This window comes from Protopterus annectens, chromosome 4.part0, assembly GCF_019279795.1.
Source record: "Protopterus annectens isolate FY-2018-M chromosome 4.part0, PAN1.0, whole genome shotgun sequence".
Taxonomy (NCBI): Eukaryota; Metazoa; Chordata; order Ceratodontiformes; family Protopteridae; genus Protopterus; species Protopterus annectens.
Window position 1 is genome coordinate 587,700,611 of NC_056733.1, and position 21,396 is coordinate 587,722,006.

A 21,396-nucleotide genomic window follows, 5' to 3' on the forward strand; every position below is an offset into this window, starting at 1 on the left:
CTGTTGGTATAGTTTTTAGAATACTTTCTACTACTTTATGAATATGATATTCTATATGGTTATTGTTCTCCAAAAGGATCTGCATCCATAATCTGTCTATACTTATTTCTTGAGCTTCCTCCCATTTCATAATCCTTTTCCGCTTGGAATTATAGCTTTCTATTTGTTTTGTGTATAGGAGCCTTAACTGTATAGCTCTGAAATACCCTTTCAAATCGGGTAATCCCAAACCACCCTGTTCTATTGGAAGGATCAATTTATCCCACTTGACTCTTGTCCTCTTCCACTCCAGATAAAATTCAACTTTTTATTACTTCCTGTCCACAATTTCTCCACTGTTTTTTTAATCACTTTTAGAATAGCAATAATCAAGCCATTAGTAAGTTCACATTTTCAAACATTGTCATGCATATTGCTGAATACTATATAATTAAAGTAGCATTACATAAATTGTCAAATTCCCGCCTTCTCGTAAACCTCATTCCTCCTCCAAAACATTTTTCTACCTTTCATTAAACCTCACTCCTCATCCTGAACATTTTTGTTCATGTAGTTTTTACAGACTTCATTTATGTATATGTAATTTGCTCCTACCCTTTTCTAAAGATCCTACCTCGTGTTCCTGTATCTTTGTTACAGTTTTCACCATTTTAGGTATAATTGGTTAAGACTTTGATTTCTCTTTTTCTAGTGATTGCTTTTTTGGCAGCCACCAGAATTGAACTTAGCAAGGTCTTACTATGTCTAGGTAGTAAAGATCCTGTATCCCAGCTCCAAAAAAAAGTAATTTGCTTAGTTACACCCATTTGCTCGCCCAGTATTTCTGATAGAGTAGTATGCAGATAATTTTTAAAGTCTGCCAACCCATTACACACTCAAAACATATGTTCCCAGTTACCTCTTTCTTCCCCACCATATCTCCAACTCTTTGTCATCTACCTGAGGAAAAATCTGGTGGGGTCTGCTTGGGGTATAAGAATACCTATGAAAACACCTCCAAGCAAAAATCCTAAATCTTCTAGGTTCTGTTTCATGTTTGGGAGCCGTACATATGTCCTCCCTTTTGTTTCCACGTGAATTGCTTATCCAGTCTCTGTTCAGTCTTTTCTAATGGTCTCTGATTCCTATAGGTATAATGCAATATTTTATATGCAGTACTAATCTCTTTTTAAACAACAAAGTCTGTGATAGATTCTACCAGAGCGGGTCGTTCATTTAGGATTCCTCTATCCCTTTATTTTTACTCCAATATCAATCCCCGATGGGGAAGGCAGTCTCTAGCCTGCAGTCCAAATGTCTTTTTGGCCTCTTCCTAATCTGTTACCTTTTCCTCCCTTGCTATTTGTTCCCACATACCTTGGTTACTTTGCCAGTTTTCTCCAGCAAATTCCATTCCCCTCATGCCTATTTTCTGTAGCCCTAATTACAGTCATCCCTATCGGCAGAATATTCTTTCTGAATTTCTATTTTGGCTTAGTTGTTAGCATAGTTTCTGCTACTTTATGAATATAATATTCTATATGATTGTTATTCTCCTTAAGCATCTGCATCCAAAATCCCACTCTTTCATTATTTCTTGAATTACCCCCCTCCCCCGCTTCATCATTTCTATCTACTTTTTTTCTGCTTGTGTCATGTGTAAAAGCCTTCACTGTGTAGCTCTAAAATATCTCTTCAAATGAGGTAATCCTAAACTACTTCCTTTTATTGGAAGGACTACCTTATCCCACTTGATGCTTGCCTTCTTCCCCTACCAGCTATAATCTTTAAACTCTATTATTATTCACTATCCACATTTTTTCTGGTTGATAAAAATGTCTGACCTGTGTATAAAACTAAAGGGACTAAAAATATTTTTACTGCTCATGTCTTGCTGTCCATATCCATAGACAAGAGCTTCCAGTTTCTTAGTTTTTGTATTATCTTTTGTTTAGTCTCTTCCCACATATCCTTAGCTGACATAACGGAATCCTTTTAAAACCATACTTCAAAATTACTTCATTTTATCATGTCCCCATAAATAGGGATTTTGCTGAACCAATTCATGTGTGGTACATTTACAGCTACAGCTGTTTTATCTTCATTAATTTTACATGCTGGGGAAAAAAAACTGAACCGTCTCAGAATGTACCACAACACAGAGATGTATGGTTCCATAATATCATCTTCTAGTAAAGCCAGCTTTTCCTTAAAGCCATACAAACTATATCCTTGAATTTCCAAGTCCCTTATTTTCTTTGCCAGTGGTTCTAAATATCATGCAAATAAAAGAAGGGGAAAGAGGGCACCCATGCTTGGCTGTATGTTCAGTCACAACTTATCAGAGGGGGACTCTTCTAATTTGAATTTTGCCTTGATCTCTCATGTCTTTTTAACCTTGTTGTTGTATCAGGAGATGCAAATGCTTCCTTTGCCTGACTCCTAAAATTCCAGCTTACTCTTGTTGCATCCTTTCACTAATGACAGCAGTATTTTCTTACTTTCTGCTTTCCTTTGGGTCACCATTGTTCTGTTAATGATGTCAGATGCTTGCATCCTCTCCAGAATACAACATTGATACATAATTGTCAATTTTGGCATCACCTTTGCCATTCTTTTAGCCATTATATGAAGCTGGATCTGATGGGCCTTTTTACATCTTTAGGTATTAGAGCCATCACAGATTTTTGCCAGGATGTTGGTGCCTCCTTTCCTGTTAAAATACTGTTAAACAAAAACTTCCAGATCTTTATCATTTTCTTCCCCCCTAGCTTCCAAGCTTTTACCGGAATGCTATCTATTCCGGGAAACTTTCCTGCAGATTGGTTATGCATTACCATTTTTTTTTATCTCGTTTCTACCTGTCTAAATTGTTGATCCTCACCTGCATTTAACCTTGGCATATTTGTATTCCAAAAATATTTTAGTTTGTGCTTTTTTTGATTTCCCCATTTCACTACTTTATACAAATTTTCATAACCTTTCCAAAATATCTGTAACATCTGTATAGGAACTTTGGTCGTTTTTCGTGTTATAAGCTCCCTGAGTTTGGCAGTAACTCTTTTTTTACCTTCTTTTGAGTAAGTCATTGTGTCAGAAGTTTTTGTGCTTTGGAGTTATCAAAAAACAGTTGCTTAACAACAATCTTTCTAAACACTTGCATATTATCCAGTACTCCCTTATTTTCTGTTTAGCACTTTGCAGTCACACCTTAGCTTGCTCTGTGAGGTTCTCCTTATTCTGTAACACTTTAACCTTTGTCAGTCCCTCTAAATAATTCATGTTCCTTCTTAACCAGATCCCTCTCTTTTATTTCTACCATATTTTTAAACTCCACTTTCATTTAAACCCACTGACTAGCTATAACTTCTGGAATACTTTCTATCTACCCTAATAACTCTCGAATAATTTCCACTACCCATTCCTTAAATTCCTATCTTTTTAAAAGATAGATGAAAGTGCTAGGGTCTCACCTTTTATTTCATTACACTGCATTTTTATCTTGATAATTGTTGGCACATGATGAGAAATAGTTACTGGATGTGTGTCATTCTCAATTAAATGCACGTGTATCTGTGGAGTGTAATTTGTCTAGAGTAGCCCAGTTGTACCTTGAGGAATAATATATAACTTGTCTGATTAAAAATTACTGAATTCACTTCTTTCTTACCATATAGTTTCATAAATTTCTTCAGAAGTCTACCCTCTTTGTGTTATTTTTCCTTCTAGGCCCCACTTATACATCCAATTGTTGCATATTAAATTCCAGTCCCCACCTATAAGTAATATTCCCTGCTGAAAGCAGATTATTTTCCCCCAAATTTTTAAAGATCCATAATAGCAGTTTTAGGTGGAATATAAATACATGCCACTGTAATCCTCCTCACTTGCCAGTAACCCTTACTACCACAAATCTTCCATTATCTTTTTTCCCCTCTTCTATCACTGTTATAAGTAATCCTCTTTTCCTTTGATATTCTGCCGAATATCCTTCCTGAAATCATCATCAAATTCACATGCTTATTTTTTCTTTACCTGTGAGACCATTCACATTTCAAAATAATACAGAAGGTGTGCCATTATCGTAGAGACTCTTTATCCTGCCATTATATGTGACAGCTTTTTGGAATATCTGTTTCCAGCTTTTGTGCTGCTACATGCACCCACTGATATTTGGCAAGTTAATACTTTGTACAGTTTTGATCTCCATTTGAATCCATCATATTTTGCAAGACTTTGTTTTAATAAAAACTTCAAACAGAAAAGCAACTGCACTTTCATAATCTGTTAACTTAATACAAACATGTATAACAGTGTTCATCTTCAAATAGTAAAGTTTAATTCTCCTAATAGGAATATTTGTCCCAAAGAGACAGCTGCTAACACAGGTCGCTAACACATGCCTTAACTTGAAGTTGGACTTATCCACGATAAGACTCGTGGATACAGCAGCTTGAATCTCACACTTGCCAGTCAGCATTCCTTGATTGCTGGGATACATTTGCTTCTCTTCTACTTACTGTACCATGAATAAACTTTTTCCACAAATACTGTACTGTTTCCAGCTTTGAATGCTTTGCCCTGCTGACACAGTTTTGTCATGATCAACACTTAACTGCTGGTATGATTACACCTTTACTAATACAAGTCTTGTATGCTTTCTCATGTCCAGGTTTGGAGAATACACATGATGTGGTCTTTCTATTAGTAAATCCTACTGCAGAATACCAGTCCAGTTGCTTATTTGTGCTTTCATAAAAATAATATACTCTGTTCCTTCCAGTTTCTATGGTACAGCAGAAAGTCTTGGATTTTCCTTGCATGCTGTGTCCTGTAACTCTACAATTTGTTTTGAAACAGCTCTTCTTCGGCAGTCTCATACTCGGCCTTTTTTTCATTTCATCCTGTGATTTTTTGCAGTTCATCTGAATAGCTGTTTAAAGCTTCTTCCAGCCTTTTGTTATTTAAGTTGATTATACTCTTTCAGTGATTTGTTCTTTTAATCAGATCTGAACACATTTGATTTACTTTTCATGTAGATTTAGTGGGAGCATGTGCTGCACTAACGCTGGAGTTTGAACTGCTTTTTGCTAAACAGCTGCAGGATTCTTCCCAGTCAGTGTTTTTCTTCACCCTTTTCTAACTGATTTTATTTCTGGTTCTCTTACGTTTCTCATTTGCTGGCATCCTGGCAGTGTACTTAACTAGCATATAACTGAATTTACTAAAACTGGCAGAGTTACTGGCTTTTATTTCTCAGTTTCCTTTGCACACTGGGAGAGCTGAAATTATAGTGTTGATAAGTGTGCAGTCATCTTGGAAGTCCCCCAATAGAGTAAATGTAAGATTAAGTACAGTGGCTGAATTACAGTAATGAGCAAATAACACTATTGAACACTGTTAGTAAATTCAGAAAGCTCCCCCCCACCAAAAAAATCAGTATGGTAAAACAATGAAGTTCTTACTGTAGAATGAGCTTGGTGATTTGAACATAAGCTAAAAACACAGTTGTAGCTTTCATGTTTACCAACTCTGTTGAAATAAATATCAAGAATATCTTGGCACAAACTAGTGTTGTAGCTCAGAGGGTAAGGCAAAAACTACAGCCCAGGTGGCTCAAGCTTCTGAAGTGCTGGCATGGAGGGTTGATCATGCCTATCCCAAGGGGGAGAGCATTCGTATATCCACTCCCTGAAGGGGAGGCATTGCCTATAATGGGAAGTAGCCAGTAGATAGGATAGGTAAGTGTGGAGGGAGGTGGGAAAAAAATCCCTCTCTACTGGCAGAAGAAGTAGCTGGCATGATCCCACGGGATACCCTTAAGCTCTACATAAGCCCGAGCCGTAATCTACAGAGAGTCTAGGGGGTGGAGGGGAGTAGCTGGTGGAAGTGGAGATGAACAGGGACACTGGAACAGCTGGAAAGTATAAAGCAAAAAAAAAAAAAAGGTGGGGAAAAAATAAATTTCCAGCACACTTCAGCAGAGAGATGGGTAAACCAGTAGTACTCCAACACCACTAAAACCAAAGAAGTACTGGAACTGTAAAACCGTGGTTGAGGTTGCTTGCAGATTATCTGAAAACACAAGACTGACCATACACATATCCTAGAGACATTTGTTACGGTATTGTTGAGGAACTTTGTTACATTAAGACCATCCACGGCAACATGACAGTTTTGAATAATGGGAAAATCTCCACATTTATAGAAAAGTAAGTGATTCTGAAGAAAACTCAGTCTCTACAGAAAATGCTTGAAAATATTTTGAGGTTGTGGAAGACGTCAGATCAAGCTTGTCAGCCTCAAGCTCCTGAAAGTTGGGGGATCCTTTTGTTTTTCTCATCACACATTGACTTCTTGGGGTAGAGATCATTTCTGACCCTGTCTGGGCAACCCCTGCCATCCTTAGGGTCAGTCAGAAAACTTCCAGACTCTTGGTGTCTACATTGACCTCATTTGGGATTCAGTATTTGGGGGTATGGCTGTGTTGACTTTTGATCCTTCAGTGCTTGGCCTGTTGACTCTGCTGGGCATTACTGTCAGCTGCAACAGTACAAACTGTCCTGTACGTACACCCCCCCCCCCCCAAGAGCATGCATATCTCTTACTGCTTCTCTGTTGGGAACTCGTGTACCTACTTTGACATCCATTTCCCCAGTGTTGCAGCAGTTTGGGGGGTGAGATCTGCTCCACTTGTTATAAGCTCATCCAGGCATTTAACTTTCCCACCAGTTTCATCTCATCCCCTTAGAGAACACCCTAAATTAGGGCATGATGTGAGATGAAGCACATAGATTTATTCCCTGTCTTGACACCATTCCCAGTTGTAGACGAGGATGAAGGGGCTGTATTTCCACCCCCAAGATAACTCTTCAGGCTTTGGAGAGTCTCGAGGGTAAGGCAGGATGGGCAACCACAGCACCCCCCTCCATCTGAGCTTTTATTGGGGAGGACCTCCACAACCCCCCCTCCATCTGAGCTTGTACTGGAGAGGTCTTCCATTTTTTTCAGGTCACGCATTTTGATAGTCCTGGCAAGATGACATAATGATTTATTGATAGTCCCGACAAGATGATATAATAGTTCAGCCTGTGGTGCAGTCAGCTTGAAAAAACCCTGTGATGGTGGCTGTTGCACAAAAGAGACTGGACATGATTCTCTGGCTTCTTTAAAGACTGAAATGCTCTGGCTTGTTCTTTGGAGCTAGCGTCTATCATGGCTGTAACTGCGTTTGAAGAAGGTTCACATTTCAGATAGTCCATCTAGCCATCCATCAGGGAGTTGCATTCTTTGGACTGGCTAGGGAAGTAAATTTACTTATCCACTTTTTTTTCTAGGGGCATTAAACTGTATGGTATGTATGTTCAGGTTCCAGGGGCTTGGCACATGAAGAATCCAAAATTGTGGAAGAGTTTCTATATCATGAACTTGAGAAAAAACTATTGTCTCAGCTGTCAGACATCGTAACAGATGTGAGGGATACAGGCACCAAGTTCATAAATGCCCATTATGACTGAATCCTCCTTTTGTTTTTGGTCAGGTGGTAAAAGCAGTACTGAAAATGTAAGAGTAGATGGGTAGACTGTCACCACTGGTGGGGTTAAGTGTCAACCTTTGTAACACTCCTAGTCTAGATTTAACAGAATCTGTGCCAGTTTGTATTCTGGTATGGCCAGCAACAACAAGATAAGAAAGGATCTAGAAGGGGCCACAGAGGTGATGGCAGGTTTGAGAATGGCTAACAGCCCACAGGTCGTCAGAACTAGTAGATTAATTGAAGATACCATGGTCCTGTGGTGGGAGGCTCACCGTCTGCTTCTTGAGAAATTATCTGACTGTCCTCCTTTGGAGATGGTTAGTGTTCCACCTGTCCCATCATTTGTCATCATGGATGGCCATTGCACAGGACAGGTAGCTGAAAGCAGTTGGTATCCAAAGTTTGCACATTTCTCCTCTTCCCTCCCAGACCACAGTCCCGTCCCTCCTTCTAGATATCTTACTGCATCAGTAGACTGCAGCAGGAGGTTGTAAGCCTATTGCAAGAGTGATCCAGGATATCCTACCAGATCATCAAAGACTCTGTCTTATCCTACCAGATCATCAAAGACTCAGTCTTTTTTGTCAAAGTGCTATTTGGTTAATGAGAAAACAAAGGACTTCAGGCTAATTCTCAGTTTGTGGCCAAAACCAGTGTATCCCAAAAGGGACATTTTGCCATGTTACAGTGCAGTCCATCCTTGGGTATCTTCACGAAAGAGATTGGTCACACTCTTTGGACCTCTTTAATGCCTGTCTATACATCAAAGTTGCAGACATCTCTGAGACACTTGCTGTTCTTCATAAGAGACAGCTATTTTCAGTTCTAGACTCTTCTGCTTGGTTTGACCTCATTCCTTAGCTGTTGATGAACTGCTAAGAAGTTGCAGCAACATATTTAAAGGCTGCAACATGCTATGTTTTTTCCATACCTTGATGACAGCCTTCTGTTTTTCTCCGATTGATTGACAGTGTGTCGTCCTTGACTAAGTATCTGCTGTCACTGTTCTGGTCTTTCTGGGATACTGGTGAATACCATGAAGTCTTACTTGATGCCCACACAGTCCATCACTGTTCATTGGATGCAAGATGGACATGTACAACATTTTTACAACAGAACAGAATTCTCACTTTTCATTCAGTTGAGTCCCAGATTCTGTAGAGCTAATTGCTGATGAAGGTTATTTGTCCTGGAGCATTTGGTTCTTAAGGCATCTTCCAGTTGTAAATGGTTCTCAGTGCTCTTTCTCTATCATGTGAGGGTGTTACAGGAGAGGGTCAGGAGTCCGTTACTAGAGCCATTAGACTTCCCAGTTACAGTTTCCAGGAAATACAAGGATCACATAAGTTTGTGGATTCTTCAGTCCAGCATTTCTATGGGCAGGACCTTCCAGCCCCCACTCAAGTTGTGAAAGTCAACATGGATGCTTCTGCTCCAAAGTGTGGGAAGAGCACTGTGAAAAGTAGCCCATAGAAAGGGTATAGTAAAAGATGGTGGCTTTAATGTAAATGAGCTTTCGAGAGATGACAGGCCTTTAAACCATACAGGCATTTCTTGAACCAGTTGGTTTTTACCTTGCACTCAGACAACAATGCCATGGTTTGTATGTAAACAAACAAGGAGAACCCATTCCTATCCTAAAGCAAAGATGCCTTGGTAATGTGCAAGTGGGTCTTTGCAACCATTAGACATCTTATTGCAGGTCACATCCCAGGCCAGACAAGTTTTAGTGGGCAAATTCAACCATTGCTTGTTGATACCCCACAGCTGGTCTGTCAGTCTGTATGTAGTCAGAATTCTGCACCAGCATTGGGGGAAGCCTTGCTGTGACTTCTTTACATCCTCAACCAGTACTCAGTGGCAACATTTTCCTTATTCTTCCTTTGGAAGTACATTTCACATTGATTTGTCCAGAAGTGCCCTGCAGGTTGTCTTTCCCATTTCCCTTTATTCCTGACAGAATGCACAAGACCATCATGCTGATGGCTCTTTTTTGGTTCTGGCAGATTTTTTTTTCTGCTGTCTCCTCTTCATCTGGGCAGATCTTTCTGCCTGAAGTCAGCCAGGATACTATTATCACACCTGCTAGGCAAGTCCTACCCAAGCCTTCATTCCATATACCTCTACCTGGTTTCTCCATTTCCATTGATAGCTGGGGACTGTATATACTAAAAAATTGGTTGTCAAGATCCTTTCTTCTGCTCAGAGATGTAACATTAAGAAGTTAACAATGGAATCCGTTTAAAACTGGGCATGGCCAAGGATTTAGAGCCTTTTATTGCTTCAGTCCCATCTGTTTAAAGAAGTTGCCTTATTTATTTATTTATTTTGCTTTGAGTTATTTATTAGTTAAGTACATATGTGATCAGCTTCATGTTTCCATTGGGGTGATGATTTTACTTATTATTGGTCTCTCAAAATGTGAAGGAGTTTTCTGAAGTGCACTTTCTTCAGCCACCGATCAAGGACCCTCTTCTACCTTGGGACGTGAATTTAGCTGCCATTTCTACTGGCAATAACTGCTAATCTCAGTGTTGTTTCTTTGAAGTCATTGTTTCTAGTAACTCTTTCTTCTGTCAGAAGAATGTCTGAACTTCAAGTCTTATGAGTTCCACGGAGAAAGATTGTGTCCATGAGTACAAGCCCTTTGTTTATGCCTAAGATTGCCTAGATAGGCAGCTTTACATCAAGCCATCAACAGAAGTCACCAACCTATCGGTATTTTTTCCCCAGATGACTGAAAATTTATATAGACAGAACCAAGTCTGGCAGAAAGGATTCTCAGTTTGTGTTTATAGTTGAAAAATAAATCGGGATCTACAGAGTCTGACCTGACTCTCTCTCAAAATGGTTTTCGAGTTGCATTAAAGGAAAGTTCCACAGTGGAACTCAATTTTTTCAGTATATTTTTGTATTTTGAGCTGTTTGAATGCATCGCAATCACTCAAGTGCTTTTTATGTTTTTCCATAAAATGGGGATCCATGGACCTTGCCATAACAACTTGATCTCGTTCTATCACTTTGTCCCCTAGTTCCCAGAAACCTACAAATAAGTTTGTTCTACTTCCATTTAAAGAAAATGGCAGTGAGTCATATGCATTTTGCACAGCTACTGGAACTTGAATACCATTGTTCTCAGAGTTGTTGTAACATATTTACAGTAGGTCATAAATCCACAACAAAGTACAATAGCTGAAGTGCAGTTTTTATCTGTGGCTGTCAATTCCTAGTCCTTAAAGGTTTGACCGAACATCCTCCATTCTCTTCAAGAGGTGTAAAAGCTGTCGCTGTAAACGCAGGAACTGTTAAGTGACACATCAGACAATGTATTCTGATATTTACCAGTGTCTGCAACAGGAAGGTGACTTTTTACCGTGAATGTTGGAGAAATGTGATTGCTGTTTTTTTGTTAATGTGTTTGCAAAATAGTACTTTTATCTCTGTACGTGCAGTGCAGCACAGTACAAGAAAGACAGAGTTGTTCTTAAATGTGTACATTGAGATGTCTTTTTCTTTACTGAGATACAAATATCTTAACACACAGTATGTTTTCAGTTCAGTTGTATTGTTACCACTTGTTTTGTGTGCTGCGCGCATAATACTAGAACACTACTTTCTATAAAGATGTTGCAGTTAAAGAAAATGCTTATAAAAAGTGCATCATTGTCTATAAAGCATTCATTTATGTGCACTGATACTGTTTCAATTCCTTTCTGCAACAAAAGCAGCAGAAAAAAGCTCCACCACACTTTGCACACATTATAGCAGCTTCTGATATACGCAAGGCTGAGGACTGCCTATGTAAGGCCGTAGGAAGTATCTGACAGGAAAAACTACAGATTTCCTGTTGTCTGATGTATGTCCTGCCGGTGGAGAGATTCCTCTGCTAAAGCATATGAGAGGTTAAGCTTAAAAGATGTTAGTGGTTTTCCCTTCCTTTGATTTCAGCATAAGGAAGTAAATGTTTTATAAAGTATAGGATGATTTCTAGTAAGTAAGGCATATTGGAATGTTATTGTAGGAGGAACAGAAATTGAATGATTGACTTAAAGTGCAGATGGGGGCATATTTTTCCTTTAAACTTTGTGAAAATGTAGCAAAATTTACTTGACTGAACTGTGGATCCACTGTGTCAGGGCCATGAGAATCTCCAGATCCAGGTCTTCCTTGGGTGCTGCCGTCATCCGAAGCAGCCTTTTGAGGATCCATCCAAGAGGTTAACTTGGGACTTGGTCCTGTAGGTAATGAGGTTGGATATCCAGTACCAGATATTTCAGCTGCAGACTTACTGTAATGGTAAATTTGCATTGGCAGTTCCATGCCCATTTTCATTACCTCCCTCTTTTCCCCAGCCTGATTGCAGTTCGCCTGAACATCAGTCTCTCAAGAATTGTATTGTTGGTTGCATTTGGGATTTCTGGCTCCTGCTTGATGCAAGCTTCTGAGATCTCAGTTGAAGAGCTGCCATCACCTCTACGTTGTTAAAAGGTGGAAGGGCTTGGTAGCCTAGGAATGTTCTTTGTACCAGGCTAAGTGCTGCTTGACTTGATATGATGGGTAATAAGGATTGCACTGCCAGCCCAAATCTAGTGTTGCTGTAAGGTCTTAACTTTCATTTATAATTCAGAACCACTTTAAATGAATTCTTCACTTAATTTTGCTAGAGCTTTGTCCAGTGAAATGTTTAGAAATTAAATAGTATTGTCATGAGTGATGACATTTAGTGTAGTATGCACTTGACATACTGCAGGTGAATTTGAATTCCTGTAAGTTGTCATAGGTTTTATGTACATGTTTGTCTGTTTTCTGTGTTGGATTAGTGCCCAGTGCATGATATGCTTTCGTGCCTATTGGGTGCTGGAATAGGCTGTGGCTCCCCTCTCTACCACCGTTTGATTAAGCTGGTAATAAAGAAATGAAGCAATGTTCGTGAAGGGACGTGTCCTCATTAGGGATGGAGTCATAATGTGCTGCAGTCCTGTGTGTCACTGCATAATTGTACACCTACTGCAGGAGTCCCCCACTCCAAACCATGCATTTTGAGTAATACACTGTTTGGTGTACAGTTGTATTACTGATATATTCAGCTTGTATTTTGCTTCCCTGCTAAGGATGGTGGCCAGCACAGTGCCAGCTTTTCTGTACGAGTCTAAAAAATTCCTCCTTATAGTACACCGAAGTACTGTACATAGTGGGTCATAGGCTACCAGAAAGAACATAGCTTCCTTTTGTAAGGGTGTGACTTGTAACTGCTGCTGTCATGAATAGAAAAAAAATATCTTAACAGATGACACATTTTTAAAACTTGTGATAAAGCCATTAAAAGTGTTTTTCTAGTGGGTGTGCTGCACTTCCATATCGTTGCTACTTTGAGTTTGTGGTCTCTCTAAGTTCCTAAGATGTGCACATTTAGTTTAATGTTTCAGGGATCGCAGATGCAGTTATTGGAATCTCAAAAAGAACATGAGATAACATCCATCATGTTCATTGGTTTCCCACAAGAGGCCACATACCTTACTGTGTTGTGTTTTTTTGTTGTTAATTTGCACGATTGGCTCCCTTTCCATCACCCAAATTACCCATTTTTTTCCTTAGCTGTTAATAGAGCCCTCCAGCCCATTTGTTGCCTGTTGGAGGTGAACATTGGGTGTTAGGGAGCAGGCCAGTCTGCAGAATCTATGCAGACTGGCCTATCCCCAGTCCTCAGCATCTTGGTAGCACTGCAGTTTCTGCCTTTGAGAGTTGAATTAGACAGCCTCCAGACCAAGTGGCCCACCACTTGCAGTACATGCATACTAGACCCTACTTGCTGTTGATACACCTACATTACTGCAGGTGTCAGCAATGCAGCGAGCCAAGTTTCATCCCTTCTCCCAGAATGAGGAAGCTGGTATTGGCCACTTACCCCCATCCTCTCCACTTGCTTCCTTCATCACCTATGCTGCTATATGAACACCAGTCTTATGACCTTACTGCATAATATTAAGAATTGAGGATTGCATGCCCCCTTCTCCCTGAAGTTCAGCTGTATGCTCAAGTGTGAGCTCTTCTTGCATACGTTTTGTATATCTTAACATATTTTATGTATGGTTAGATCTGTACATACATATCCATATCATGTTGCAAAACATTTTTTTTTCTGTTGTATATCTCATGTGCATTGCTCATACGATGACGTGTATGCATTTACAGATTCCTGTATGTTGCATTTTGTGGTGTATTTGTGAAATGTTCTCGTCCTTTTTCTTAATTTTTTCAGAAATGGACCTGAGTTTGAAGCGCGAATTCGGCAGAATGAGATAAACAATCCCAAGTTCAACTTCTTGAACCCAAATGATCCATACCATGCATATTACCGTCACAAGGTCAATGAATTCAAGGAGGGGAAAGGGCAGGAGCCCTCAGCAGCCATCCCTAAGGTCATGCAGCAGCAGTCGACTGCACAGCAGCTGCCACAGAAGGTAGGAGAAATGAACTGATTTGTTAGAGAGACCGTGTACTTGAAAGGCATTTGTATGTAGTATGGCTTGAGTTACAGCACATCTGCATTTTTGTTCCCATGTTGTCTTTCATTTGCTGGTATACCTGCAGAAGAACTGTTTTGAGCTCATCTGTTTTCTAAACACTTTGTTGGAGAAATTCAATGTGCTGTAAATCAAATAGTGATGTTATTAGTTTCTTAACGATAGGGCGGCCACGGTGGTGCAGCGGTTAGCATTGCCCCCTCACAGCAACAGGTTCTCTGGTTCGATCCTCGGCTGGGGTGCCTTCTGTGCAGAGTCTGCATGTCCTCCCTGTGGTCGCATGGGTTTCCTCCAGGTGCTCCGGTTTCCTCCCACATTCCCAAAGATATGCTGTAGGTGGATTGGACACTCTAAATTCGTCCTAGGCATGTGTGCGTGCATATGTGTGTGCCTTCTGTGGAAGGTTGGGTGCCGGGCTGGCAACTCAACACCGTAAAAACTCCACTGCCAATCATGAGCGGACAGGTGATCCGCTGTGGCGACCCCTAACTGGGAAAAAGCCGAAAGAAGAAGAAGATTAGTTTAACAATGAGCCAAAAAACATTAGTATGTAGATGTGTGCGCACACACACACACACACTATCACAAAGGAACAGGTCTTCAGTGCTGTCTCTAAGGCCAAGAACATTGCATCAATGGGCCCAGACAGTTATCCCTGGACTCCTCCTAAATAACATGAAATGTGACCTATCAGGCCCTATGGAATTGCAGTTTAGCCATAGCCTCCCAACAGGCTTCATTCCTCACGAATGGAGAACAGCAGCCGTCATCCTTCTACACAAAGGCAGGCCATCTACAGACTCTGGAAACTACAGACCCGTAAGTCTCACTAGGCTCGTATGTACAGTCATGGAAAGAGTTATCAGTGATGACATGGGAAACCTCCAGGTACTGGACCCAGTCCAGTTTGGTTTCGTCAAGGGCAGGTCATGCAAATCCAGTTTAGTTTCGTTAAGGGTAGGTCATGCCTACCTATCCTCGTGGACTTATTTGAAATGGTCACCAAAGCAAATGGATGAGGGCAGAATGGTTCACACTGCCTTCCTTGCTCTAGCCAAGGCATTTGACGCAGTACCCCACTGTGACATTGTTGACAAGCTCATTAGATTGGGTGTAAACCCTTTTGTCATCCAGTGGATAGCTAGCTGGCTCAGGTATGAACCAAGAAGTTAGAATTGGGGAGTCCACCTCTACAAATAGGCCAGTCACAAGCAGAGTCCTTCAGGGATTGGTCATGGGAAAGCTGTTTTTTGGCATCTATTTCTCTGAAGTCAAGGACAATGACAGCCTGTGGCTGACCAAATTTGCAGATAATTGCAAGATATAGAATCTCTCACTTATACTAATGTTCTCCAGGAAGAGCAGACACAGGCAAATAACTTGTGTCAGGACCATGGACTAAAACTAAATGCCAAGAAATACATAGTAGTATCCTTTTGGAAGTCATCCATCCCTGGTAACTATCATACTGACAACAACACCCCATGAGCAACCCAGTTGTCAGGATCTTGGGGGCACACATAGACAGTAATCTAGCCTTTGACCATTGTGTGCCTACAGTACTGAGGAAATCATTCTGTGTTGTCCACTTTACAAGGATATGGCATTTAGGTCCAGGGAGGTCATTGTTCCAACGTATTCAGCATTTGTCAGACCTGTCATTGAGTACAGTGCCCCCTCTGGTATTTACCTAATATGGCACATCCAACAGTTGGAATGTCCACTGAGATTTCTCACTAAAAGAATACTAGAAAGTAACAAGTCCTGCGTAACCACCTCATAGTCCTATCCATGTATTCTGTTTCCTATTGGCTTTTGAGGGAGGATTTTTGCCCAGCATACAAAGCATTGTTGGACCCCACCCCGATGGACCTCCTGCATATCTGCAAAACAAACGACACTAGAATTACCCATTCCAAAAACTTAAACCTGGTTTGATTATAAATGGGACCTGTTGGAGAGACAGGTGTATGTATCCAAGAAACTATCCCTTCTCTGTAACAGGCTGTCCATCCATGTGAAGCAGAGTTTTTTCCCTAACCAAATTCACATACAACTTAGACAGTTGGATGGGGAACAGGAAATTCATCCATGGTTTGGTACCTGTGTCTCTAATGGACATAGAGGCAGCCTGTAAATGTTTCATCTCCTAGGCCCCTGCTTGTAAGTGTTTCATCTCCTAAGCCCCTGCATACACTTATCAAGGGTACTAGATCTTGTCAGAGGTTTGAGATGTATGGCTACGTTTAAAAGGGCTCCAGTGGTTGTGGCATAGTACACACTTGTGAACTTTTAGTAGTGAATTATAGCATGTAGAAAGTTAATCTTAAAGCCTGCTTAGATGAACAGGGAAAGAAGGGAAAGATTGAATGATAGCTATTAATTACAATGTGCTGCTGTTTGGATTAATGTGTCCTTGTTGCCCAGTCCCCACTTCCCTTTCAGATTCATTGCTAACCATTCTGCGGTTGTATTTTTTAGATGAGACGTACAGTGCAATGAAAAAGTATTTGCCCCTTCCTCATTTGATTTTTTTTTTTTGCATGTTTGTCGCACTTAAATGTTTCAGCTCATCAAACAAATTTAAATGTTAGACAAAATGTTAGACAAAGATAACCCAAGTAAACACAAAATGCTGTTTTTAAGTGATGATTTTATTTATTAAGGAAAAAAGCTATCCAAACCTACATGGCCCTATGTGAAAAAGTAATTGCCCCTCTTGTTAAATCATGAAGTAACTGTGGTTAATCACATTTTTGGGAAAGCTGAGTTCAATTTCACTAGCCACACCCAGACCTGATTGCTGCCAGATCCGTTGAATCAAAAGATCACTTAAATAGAACCTCTCAGACAAAGTGAAGTAGGCCAAAAGATCCCAAAAAGGAAGACATGCCGTGATCTAAAGAAATTCCGGAACAAATGAGAAACAAAGTAATTGACATATCAGTCTGGTAAAGTTTACAAAGCCATTTCTAAAGCTTTGGGACTCCAGCAAATCACAGCGAGAGCTATTATCCACAAATGGAGAAAACATGAACAGTGGTGAACCTTCCCAGGAGTGGCCGGCCTAAAAAATTACCCCAAGAGTACAGCGACCACTCATCCAAGAGGTCACAAAAGAACTCAGAACAGCATCTAAAGAACTGCAGGCCTCACTTGCCTCAGTTAAGTTCAGTGATCATGACTCAACCGTAAGAAAGAGACTGGGCGAAAATGGCATGCATTGCAGAGTTCCAAGGTGAAAACCACTGCTGACCAAAAAGAACATAAAGGCTCGTCTCACTTTTGCCAATCTTGATGATCCCCAAGACTTTTGGGAAAATATTCTGTGAACTGACGAAACAAAAGTTGAACTTTTTGGGAGGTGTGCGTCCCGTTACATCTGGCATAAAAGTAACACAGCATTTCAGAAAAAGAACATCATGCCAACAGTCAAACATGGTGGTGGTAGTGTGATGGTCTGGGGCTGCTGTGTTGCTTCTAGATCTGGATGACTTGCTGTGATTGATGGAACCATGAATTCTCTCTACCAAAAAATCCTGAAGGAGAATGACCATCCATCAGTTAGTGACCTCAAGCTGAAGCACACTTGGGTTCTGCAGCACGACAGTGATCCAAAACACACCAGCAAGTCCACGTCTGAATGGCTTAAAAAACAAAATAAAGGTTTTGGAGTGACCTAGTCAAAGTCCGGACTTGAATCCAATTGTGATGCTGTGGCATGACCTTAAAAAGGCGGTTCATGCTCAGAAACCCTCCAATATGGCTGAATTAAAACAATTCTGCAAAGAAGAGTTGACCAAAATTCCTCAACAGCTATGTGAAAGACTCCTTGCCAGTTATCGCAAACACTTGATTGCAGTTGTTGCCGCTGAGGGTGGCACAACCAGTTATTAGGTTTAGGGGGCAATTACTTTTTCACATAGGGCCATGTAAGTTTGGTTAGTTTTTTTCCTTACTAAATAAAAATCATCACTTAAAAACTACATTTTGTGTTTACTTTGGTTATCTTTGTCTAATATTTACATTTGTTTGATGATCTGAAACATTTAAGTGTGACAAACGTGCAAAAAAAAAAAAAAGAAATCACGAAGGGGGCAAATATTTATTTATATGTGTGTGTGTGTGTAATATATATATATATATATGTGTGTGTGTGTGTGTGTGTGTGTGTGTGTGTGTATATATATATATATATATATATATATATATATATATATTATATGTATGTATATATATATATATATATATATATATATATATATATATATATATATATATTATAATAATAATAAAATACATGCTTATTTTGTTGTGTTTACTAGACATTGTTTTTGTGCTTGAGTAGGGAATTTAAATTTGTCACAGTTACACATAGTATTGTTGAACATGAGATTTAACTGTCTGACATTGCTTCTGGACTCCATACTGATTCATATTCGCAGCAGTAATATTTGTATGTTCTAACCCTTTACATTTTTATGTTTGGTGAGGAATTGGATAGCGAGTTTGTTTACTTTTGCTTTTCATTTTCTTGGAGATTATTATTTTTGTTTGTTTTGCTTCCCTAAAGTTAGGGTAAATAAATTTTATAGAGAAATCTGTTTGGGAGAAGGAGTTCATAACAAAGTAAATTTGTCCAGAGAATGACTTCCTGCACATGTAATTCTAAGATGCTGTTGTAAAAGGACGTCAGATTTGCTGATCATAGTAAGTCTTTTGGAGTGTGATTTTTAATTCATACCAAACTTTGGAAATAATTCATACAGAAGTTTGTAATGTCCGCTCTCTTTTCTCTTTTAAATAGCAGGGTTGCTATAAAAGCTTTGTTTTGTGAAATCTCAGTTAAATGGCTGTATAACATTCTTTTCTTTTCCAGGTGCAGGCCCAGGTAATTCAGGAGACCATCATTCCTAAGGAACCTCCACCAGAGTATGAATTCATTGCTGACCCCCCATCTATCTCTGCCTTTGACTTGGATGTAGTGAAGTTAACAGCACAATTTGTGGCACGCAATGGACGTCAGTTTCTCACACAACTCATGCAGAAAGAACAGAGGAACTATCAATTTGATTTTTTGCGTCCACAACACAGCTTGTTTAACTACTTCACCAAACTGGTGGAGCAGTACACTAAGGTACAGTATTGTTTCAGTCAGCATCAAAACACAGAATCTGCTTCCCTATGGGATTGTGATAGTCTACACTGCAGATGTGGGTATGGTTTCTACTAATTTCGAGTAGTAGAAGGAAGGTTGGTATATTGTGTGTGCAAGAGACCAGATGGAAGGGGAGTAAGGCTAGGTGTTTTGGAGGTGGATTCAAATTGTTTTATCATGGTGTGGATGGGAGGAGAAATGGCATAGGAGTTATTCTGAAAGAATAGTTTGCTAAGAGTGTTTTGGAGGTGAAAAGAGTGTCTGATAGAGTGATGTTTATGAAGCTGGAAGTTGATGGTGTAATGATGAATGTTGTTAGTGCATATGCTCCACAAGTTGGGTGTGCGATGGACGAGAAAGAAAAATTTTGGAGTGAGTTGGATGAAGTGGTGATGACTGTACCCAAGGGTGAGAGAGTGGTGATTGGAGCAGATTTTAATGGGCATGTTGGTGAAGGGAACAGAGGGGATGAGGACGTGATGGGTAGGTATGGTGTTAAACAAAGGAATGCAGAATGTCAGATGGTAGTGGATTTTGCGAAAAGGATGGACATGGCTGTGGTGAATACGTATTTTAACAAGAGGGAGGGGCATAGGATGACATACAAGAGTGGAGGAAGACGCACACAGGTGGATTATATCTTATGTAGGAGGGCCAGTTTGAAGGAGATTGGAGACTATAGTTAGGCAGCATAGGATGGTGGCTTGTAAGATGACATTGGTGATCAAGAAGAGGAGGAGGAGTGTGAGGGCAGCACCAAGGATCAAATGGTGGAAATTGAAAAAGGGTAATTGTGAGGTGGAGTTCAGGGAAGAGTTAAGACAGGCACTGGGTGGCAATGAAGAGTTACCGAATAGCTGGGTAACTACAGCAGAGCTAGTAAGGGAGACTGCTAGAAAGGTGCTTGGTATGACATCTGGACAGAGGAAGGATGACAAGGAGACATGGTGGTGGAATGAGGAAGTACAAGAGAGTATACAGAGAAAGAGGTTGGCAAAGAAGAAGTGGGATTGTCAGAGAGATGAAGAAAGTAGACAGGAGTATAAGGAGATGAGGTGCATGGCAAAGAGAGAGGTGGCGAAGGATAAGGCATATGAAGAGTTGTATGAAAGGTTGGATACTAAGGAGGGAGAAAAGGACTTGTACCAATTAGCTAGACAGAGGGACCGAGCTAGGAAAGATGTGCAGCAGGTAAAGGTGATAAAGGATAATGAGGGAAACATACTTACAAGCGAGGAGAGTGTGTTGAGCAGATGGAAAGAGTACTTTGAGGGGTTGATGAATGAAGAGAATGAGAGGGAGAGAAGGTCGGATGATGCGGGGATAATGAATCATGAAGTGCAATGGATTAGCAAGGAGTAAGTAAGGATAGCTATGAAGAGGATGAAGAATGGAAAGGCTGTTGGTCCAGATGACATACCTGTGGAAGCATGGAGGTGTTTAGGTGAAATGGCAGGGGAGTTTTTAACCAGATTGTTTAATGAAATCTTGGAAAGTGAGAGGATGCCTGAGGAATGGAGAAAGTGTTTTGGTACCGATTTTTAAGAATAAGGGTGATGTGCAGAGCTGTAGTAACTACAGAGGGATTAAATTGATCAGTCACAGCATGAAGTTATGGGAAAGAGTAGTGGAAGCTAGGTTAAGAAGGGACGTGATGATTAGTGATCAGCAATATGGTTTCATGCCAGGAAAGAGCACCACAGATGCGATGTTTGCTCCGAGAGTGTTGATGAAGTACAGAGAAGGTCAGAAGTTGTATCGTGTTTTTGTCGACTTAGAGAAAGCATATGACAGGGTGCCTAGAGAGGAGTTGTTATATTGTATGAGGAAGTCGGGAGTGTCAGAGAAATAAGTAAGAGTGGTACAGGATATGTACGAGGGTAGTGTGACAGCTGTGAGGTCTGTGGTGGGAGTGACGGATGCGTTTAAGGTGGAGGTAGGATTACACCAAGGATCAGCTCTGAGCCCTTTCTTATTTGCAATGGTGATGGACAGATTGACAGACACGATCAGACAGGAGTCCTCGTGGACTATGATGTTTGCAGATGACATTGTGATCTGTAGTGAGAGTAGGGAACAGGTGGATGAGACCCTGGAGAGATGGAGATATGCTCTAGAGAGTAGAGGAATGAAGGTCAGCAGGACTAAGACAGAATTGTGTGAATGAGAGGGAGGATAGAGGAATGGAGAGGATGCAA

General features: G+C 40.3%; 1 protein-coding gene across 1 annotated transcript in view; it reads left to right on the forward strand.

Annotated features, from left to right (window-relative positions):
* SF3A1 (splicing factor 3a subunit 1) overlaps positions 1 to 21,396 on the forward strand; it is a gene marked incomplete in the record, with an annotated part of 443,164 nt that overhangs the window by 4,823 nt on the left and 416,945 nt on the right. Inside the window, 2 exon segments of the mRNA XM_044068523.1 lie at positions 13,776 to 13,977; positions 18,920 to 19,177. Coding sequence (XP_043924458.1) covers positions 13,776 to 13,977; positions 18,920 to 19,177 — 460 coding nt within the window.